Source organism: Sycon ciliatum, chromosome 6 (assembly GCF_964019385.1).
Source record: "Sycon ciliatum chromosome 6, ocSycCili1.1, whole genome shotgun sequence".
Classification (NCBI taxonomy): domain Eukaryota; kingdom Metazoa; phylum Porifera; class Calcarea; order Leucosolenida; family Sycettidae; genus Sycon; species Sycon ciliatum.
This window is the reverse complement of record NC_088648.1, coordinates 16,046,128-16,053,370: the sequence shown is the minus strand read 5'-3', so window position 1 is coordinate 16,053,370 and position 7,243 is coordinate 16,046,128. Positions and strand designations below refer to the sequence as shown.

The following is a 7,243-nucleotide window of genomic DNA, read 5'->3' as shown; positions in this document are numbered from 1 at the left end:
TTTTTTGTGTTCACCTACTTGTAGTTAGCCGTTTGTAGTGTAATGGATTTTTAGGTTGTTGTGTACCTCCGAAGTCCATTCGTGCTTTGTGTTAGAAGCTGCTAGAAGAAAACCCTTCCCCATTGTTCCTTCTGTCGTGGCCCTGCTCCTTCCAGAGCCATAGTGTGTGCTGAAATCAGGGAGTGACAGATTGTCATTTTTGCTTTGACACATTTGATCGAAGCTCAGACTGCAGCAAGGGTTAAATGTTGAGCCTGCGGTGGTGCTGACAAGTTAGGTGATCGAGTTTGAACAGGTTTCTCAGTTGTCCAAGGGAGTGAAGTTGTAGAGGGCAGTGCCCTATCTGGTGCCCGGCTGACCTTTGCAGGATTGTTACCGACATTCGTTTTTCAAGTTGAGGGATTTCTTTGATCGCGAGTGAAGAGTCATTCCTCAAAGTCTAAGTGCTGCAATCCTGGACCGAAGTGCGTGGATGCTGGAGTCGAGTAGACCTCTCGGTCTGCGCGACTGTTCTTTTTCATGACGGCACACTTCACCTGTGCACTCTAGATTCAGGAATGTACATGTACATCTGGAACGTGCTCTTTTTGTCATTGCCTCTGTTCCTTTTTTTGTACTTTGTCTGGCCTCGTGTGGATGGCTTCGTTGGGGAGAAGACTGGCCGATGTAGTGTGCTATTGGTTTGGAAGTCCGAGAACCCGCCCCATACACACTCACTTGCCCGTGTGTCTTCCAGATGTGTTGCATAACTATTTAATATAAGTGGTGTGCTGCACGATCGTTTTCTGCACACTCCTATTGTATGTTTGAATCCCCTGTACGGGATAGGATGACTGCATCGGTCTTGCACAGTCCGAAGGCCACCTTTGCTCAGTGGGCACTGCTTCACAGACCCTGGTTTGCGCCACACACGTATGCTGCAAATTGCAAAGCAACAAAATGCCGCAGCCCGTTCAATTTCACTAATTTAGGCGGGATTCACAGAAACTTTTGCAATGCGACGGTGCAGTGCGGTCAATGCGATGCGAACTCGCGAAATACAGAAGTCAGCAACCCGACGCCCGCCTTGCTGTTTTAATGCAAAGTTCAATGCAGGTGAGAACATCACCATGTGTGTGGCTGGGTACAACTTTCACGAATCTACAAGCAACTCTTGAACCTTTGTACAACTTTGCTGCAAATAAGGTCAACATCATGCATTGCATCGCATGGCGAAAGTTGCACCACGCCACTGTGTTGGGCCAGTTGTATGAGCTGTGGGATAGATGCGTTTTGGGGACTTCCCAGTTTCGCCCGCATCGCAAAAATGCTTCTGTGAATCCTGCTTCGGATCACCAAAAGCATTTTTGTCACCAGATCCCACAACAAGGGGTGCTATTTCCAGTCAAACTACTGTAAAACATGTAATTTTAGGTGCATTGAAATTTCGGTGGCAGGGACCTGCCAGGTTTTGGGTGCAATTTAGAATTAGGTGACCAGCGTTCCCTTCACATACAGTGCATACTCTAGTGCCTTTTCGGTGTAATTTAAATTTAGGTGCCTGGTTTCTCTACCGAAATTAAAGTTACACCGAAAATTACATGTTTTACAGTATTCTGGATAGTGGGTCCACCTGGTAGCAGAGACCACGTTTTGAAGGTCCATTGAGCGGTCGTCTTTAGACGGGCTTCATTGTACATGAGTGTACTGTATACTGTGCTACGGTCAGACCTCGCTTATCCGGTCCTCGTGGAAAACGGATGTGTGCGGTTATGCGAAGTCTGACTGTACTAGAAAAAAAGGTTTCAATGTTTTTTTTTTTGTTTTTTTGGTGATAACCCTTACTTGCTGTCATCTCCAACCTTTGCCTGGGCATACATGTCACCGTGTGGAGATGCTGTGTCTGTAGTTCAGCAACGGCTAGGTAGGAATCGCTCGTTACTTGTCGTCTCTCTGTGTTTGTATTCCGCGCAGGTCGCCATTGAGGAGCAGAGTCCCGAGATTGCACAGGGTGTGCACGTGGGACGTCGTGATGAGGACGTCGGTGCTGGAGATCAGGGCATGATGTTCGGTTATGCCACGGACGAGACCGAAGAGCTCATGCCCCTCACCGTCGTCCTCTCGCACAAACTCAACGAGAAGATGGCCGAGCTGCGACGAAGTGGCGAGCTCGCTTGGCTGCGGCCCGACTCCAAGACCCAGGTGAGCTGCTGAGAGGATTTTAGCGCTGCATGCACAATCAAGCCCATTTGGCTTCCCATGTGACATTATGATGACTGCTTTTACACCTCTGACATATGAATGTCTGTGATTCGGAGATAAAAGCTACTCAAGTGTCTGAATGTCGCCTTGGATATCCTGCAGTACTTCAACTTCATCTCTTCTTGCTCTCAGTTGTCCTGCATTTTATTCTGTACGGCACCCTGAGCAAAGATGACTATGGTGTTGTTCTCAATAAGCCCATTGCCAAATATGGGAGATATGAGAAATGCATGTGAGTATGCTAGGATCAGGGATGCACTGTTCAACGCCCCACACATCCATGCCCAGGCGGCTGTGTGGGGCGTTTATGGTACAATTTGTTATGTCGTTGCGCAATGGGCTTATTGTTTGCTCTATGTGGTGTATGTGCTGAATGAGTGCAGGTCACCGTGGAGTACAAGAACAAGAACGGCAGCCTGACTCCGTGCCGCGTACACACCGTCGTCATCAGCACCCAGCACAGCCCTGACGTAAGTTGCTGAGCCACTGTAGCCCGCATCTCTCTGTCCGCCCGACCTGTTGGCAGCCTTCTCTCGTCCCATTTGTTGCAGCATGGATGTTTGTTTATATTCCGGTCGTATCAGCCTGCCTCTGAACCAGCCGTGACGTCCAGAGTGTGCGTGTGATCAGTTGGCATTGTATCAGGCTAATAGAAGCTGTCACTAGTTGGCATTGTTTAGTTCTGCTTTTGGTGTCTGCTGTGGCCAATCTGGTCAGTGACATACACACGCGGTTCTGAATGAACATTGTGCATTCGTGACCTGTCTGTGTGGTGTTCGTTGTGTAGATCTTGAAATTGGTATCCCTGCTCTTGGCGATGGTTTGCGTTTGTGCTGCAAGCAGGGTCTTGAAAAGTGCATTGCGGTAAAGTTTGTGTCAGTAGTGAACTGAGGCTTGGCTTGCTGTATAACATTACTTGTCTGTGGTGTGTGCTGACAGGTAACCCTCGAAGATATGAAGACCGCACTGCTGGAGAAGGTCGTCAAGACCGTCGTTCCCGCTGATATGATCGACGACAAAACCGTTTACCACTTGCAGCCGTCCGGTGTATTCATCATCGGTGGACCTCAGGGTGAGTAGTCGACTGGCCAGCAGTTGTGTGTATGCGGGGGGGGGGGGGGGGGGGGGGGGGGTCTCGTGGCTCTGCACCATCACTGTTCATCCAGTCACCCAGGTGAGCTGCTAGGAGAATTTTTACCGCTGCGTGCAAAATCAAGCCTGCTGGGTTTCCCATGTGACGTTATGATGACTGCTTTTACACCTCTGACATATGAATGTCTGTGATTCGGAGATAAAAGCTACTAAAGTGTCTGAATGTCACCTTGGATACGCTGGAGTACTTCAACTTCATCTCTTCTTGCCTTCAGTTGTCCTGCATGTTCTCTCTACGGCACTCTGAGCATGGTTAACTGCTAGTATGGTATTGTCTCAATTGTTTGCAGTAATAAACACCATCTGATTCTTTGCCCGTATGTAACTGTTACACAAGAACAGGCTATAGACGAATTCATCTGAAGCTTCTAAGTGTATAACATTTGGTTTGTTGAGCAATCGCTCAGTATCTGTTCAAGTTTTTTTGGGGGAGGGGGGGGGGGTGTCAGCTGTACCAGGCATCACCTTCCGAGCCTGGTCATACTGTCTGGCAACAATCACTCATCACTTGTTCATTGTTTGTGCCTTGCTGTGGCTTCAGGTGATGCTGGTCTGACCGGCCGTAAGATCATCGTAGACACGTACGGCGGCTGGGGTGCCCACGGCGGCGGCGCCTTCTCCGGCAAGGACCCGACCAAGGTGGACCGCTCTGCCGCGTACGCCGCCCGCTGGGTGGCCAAGTCTCTGGTCGCCGCCAAGCTGGCCAAGCGCTGCCTGGTGCAGGTGAGCTATGCCATCGGCGTCAGCTACCCGCTCTCCGTGCACGTTGACACCTACGGCACCGGTGCGCGCAGCGACGCCGACATCCTCGCCATCGTCAACAAGAACTTCGACCTGCGCCCGGGCATGATGATCCGGGAGCTGGACCTGCGCCGACCGATCTACCGCGACACGGCCAGCTACGGCCACTTTGGACGCACCAACCCCAACTTCCTCTGGGAGGTGCCGAAGCCTCTTGCTGTCTAATTATTACGTCTGCGTCTACTCCTACAAAACACAATTTATAGTTCTGTCAAATTGTTCTAGACTACTTTAATTTACTATACTACAGTTCTCGACCTTTAGTTTCTTTTGCTGGGAGAACCTTCTGTTCTCTATCCAGCTGCTACCTGGATATTTGTGGACTTTGCTAGACCAAGTATTGATTCATAATCTTTGAACTTTGCTATACTAATACACCGAGTATGCTGGCACCAAGAGTACTCTTTATGTACTCTTGCTGGCACTTATAACGAAAGTTCTACACATAATAATCCAGAGTGTGCACTGCACTGCAGCTCCCTGCATGCAGGAGAATGAATCCACGGTGACGTTTGTTTCGCCCTATATAGGCTATGATTATAATACGGTAGCTTCAATAATATAATTAATGGTTCACATGGGTGTTGTGCATGCATGCATTGCTGCATGTTTACTGTTTATCCACATTTTTACATTAATTTGTTCAAAAATGTGAAGTACAGTGGAGATCGGATATAACGACAGGTTGAGTTTAGCGACACAATTCTGTTGCCCAAGTCGTTAAGTAAGTCCTTTGTGAAGATCGGGTTTAGTGGCGGATCGAATATAGTGACATTTTGTTCTCTCCCGAAGGAGTGTCGTTATATCCAATCGCCACTGTACTGTAATTATGTAGTACAGGGGTGAACACTGCAAAGCTGCAATACTGTCCTGGCCAAATAAATCCGACCCACGTGCCGAAAGCAGTGCCAAGGCTCATACCGTATGTCTGCGCCTTTAAAGCCATGGCCTTATATTCGAAACACCGCTGCTTTCCTAGATATTTTAGATGCAAAATGACTCACCCACTACGCCATGCCATAAAAGTCAAAGTCCACACAGAATTTCAATTTAAATCCACTTGTTCACGCTTCCTGCTGGGCTGTAAGTTTGTTAGCATAGTCCTTATTTCTTCATTTTTACAAAACATACTTCAAATGTCATTAAAATTTTCATTTATGAAGCCCATGGTTTTATAACTGAGACTGGCTTTATAATCGAATATACAGCCATGGCCTTAAAGGTGCGGACATACGGTATGCGGGCCTCGGATCGGTTTTTTTGGAGTGTGCCGGAAATGGAAACGAGGCGCTGCTTTTCACTCGTGTGTGGGATTTCCTTTGGCCACAACCAAACAACTGTACATGCATACCGGCCAGAGTACATAACCATAACCATGGTTATGTACTCTTGATACCGGCCACGATCCTTGCAAGATGACAAAATTACAAGCAGTAGCTTTGCCAAGCATGAGAATCGCTTTGTGCTGGTTTAAGTTTAACCTGGGTCATGTGAATGACCCCCATTCATATGAACCGCACTGCATGCAAGCATGCCGACAGGACAGCACGGGATATCAATCACACACACACACACACACACACGCACACACACACACACACACCTTGACCTTCACATACAGCTGCCGTTAAACGGCTAAGCTGCCCTCATGAGGAGGGGAACAAAGGGGTAGGTAGCATCACGGCGTCGCGGCAGAACATCCGGCCTCATGCCGCTGCAGATCCTGCTGTCTGCGATATCTCTCGCCGCACGCACAGCGGAACTTGAACTCAAGACGCTCCCTCGCTGTTGATCGCTTGCCATGCTCGCGTGCCTTAGCACCGGTTACATGACAAGCAGTGGAATGGACAACAATGTTGGTGTTGAAGCACTAGGCGAGATGCAGGATCGACAGAGTCCGAAGGCTGTTGGGGGGAACCTGAGAGAGGGCACTTATGTACCTTCAGCCCACCAGCACTCTTGAACCATCTACCACAACGTTGACACGACTTTGCACCAGGATGTTGGCTGACAGGAAGTTGACGGGGCCGCACTGCACTTATGCCGCTTGTACCCAGACACACTAAGATGGCGGTCGCAAACACTGCAGTGCACAGTTGGCTTAGACGGTGGTGGTGGAGGCACAACATCAACGACACTCGATCTCCACAAAGGTCGATCCTGGGCGGTTGCAAACCATGGTGAATCCAAGGAGCGTAGGTCGTGATGAACACGGTCCTTGAGCCGAAGGCGGGGACCTTGTGCCGGACGAGCCTTGCCAAACCATCCGAACAACAACTGCGCACACACACACACACACACACACACACACACACACACACACACACACACACACACACACACACACACAATACAATAATGCCCATCCGGAGATGATGGCAGGTCCTGAAAGGACCGACAGTGTTTCAGTCATGCGGAACAGAACTTCGAGTGGCGAGTGAGGTCCTGGCGACGGCGAAAATCTCGGCCGCAGTGGCACCTGAAATCCCGAGGCACAGGTTTAGGCGGCTGGATGGTGTTGCAGGCCAGTCTCCACGCACGACGGTCCTCGGGTAGGCTGTACCAGTCATTGATGTGGCGTTCCTCTAGGTCAATAACGATGTTGTCACGCCAACGCTTGCGTGGCCCGTGGCGAGGACGCGTCTTCTGGAGCTCACCAAACAATACGCACTTTGGTATTCTGTCGTCCGATATGCCCCAACCAGCGAAAACGGCGCGTCCTCAGCATCACCACCACTGATCGCAAACCAGCCCGCTCCAAGATGACGGCATTGGAGAGATGCTCATTCCATTGTTCTGACTTGCTGACGTCCAGGAAAAACCGAGCACAGCGGTTGTGGAACACTGACAGACGGCGGGTGTCGGTTGCCTTGACAGCCCCCCCCCACACACATTATGTGGTATATCACCAGGGTGTTGTAATAGACCACTGCCTGCATATCACGTATTACAAGCACCTCCACCGAAACATCGCATGCAAACACACACGCGCGCGCGCACACACACACACACCAGAAACGAGCGCAGCGGCCCCGTGCACAAACGCAAA

General features: G+C 49.8%; 1 protein-coding gene across 1 annotated transcript; it reads left to right on the top strand.

The window, feature by feature from the left end:
• Nucleotides 1-1,953: 1,953 nt before the first annotated feature.
• Nucleotides 1,954-4,914, top strand: LOC135819476 (S-adenosylmethionine synthase-like; the record flags this gene model as incomplete). The annotated part of the gene is given in 4 exon segments (XM_065332692.1): nucleotides 1,954-2,181; nucleotides 2,625-2,711; nucleotides 3,181-3,313; nucleotides 3,935-4,914. Coding segments are annotated over 4 exon segments (873 nt in total), but the record flags the coding sequence as incomplete, so codon positions are not given.
• Between the last annotated feature and the right edge of the window lie 2,329 nt (nucleotides 4,915-7,243).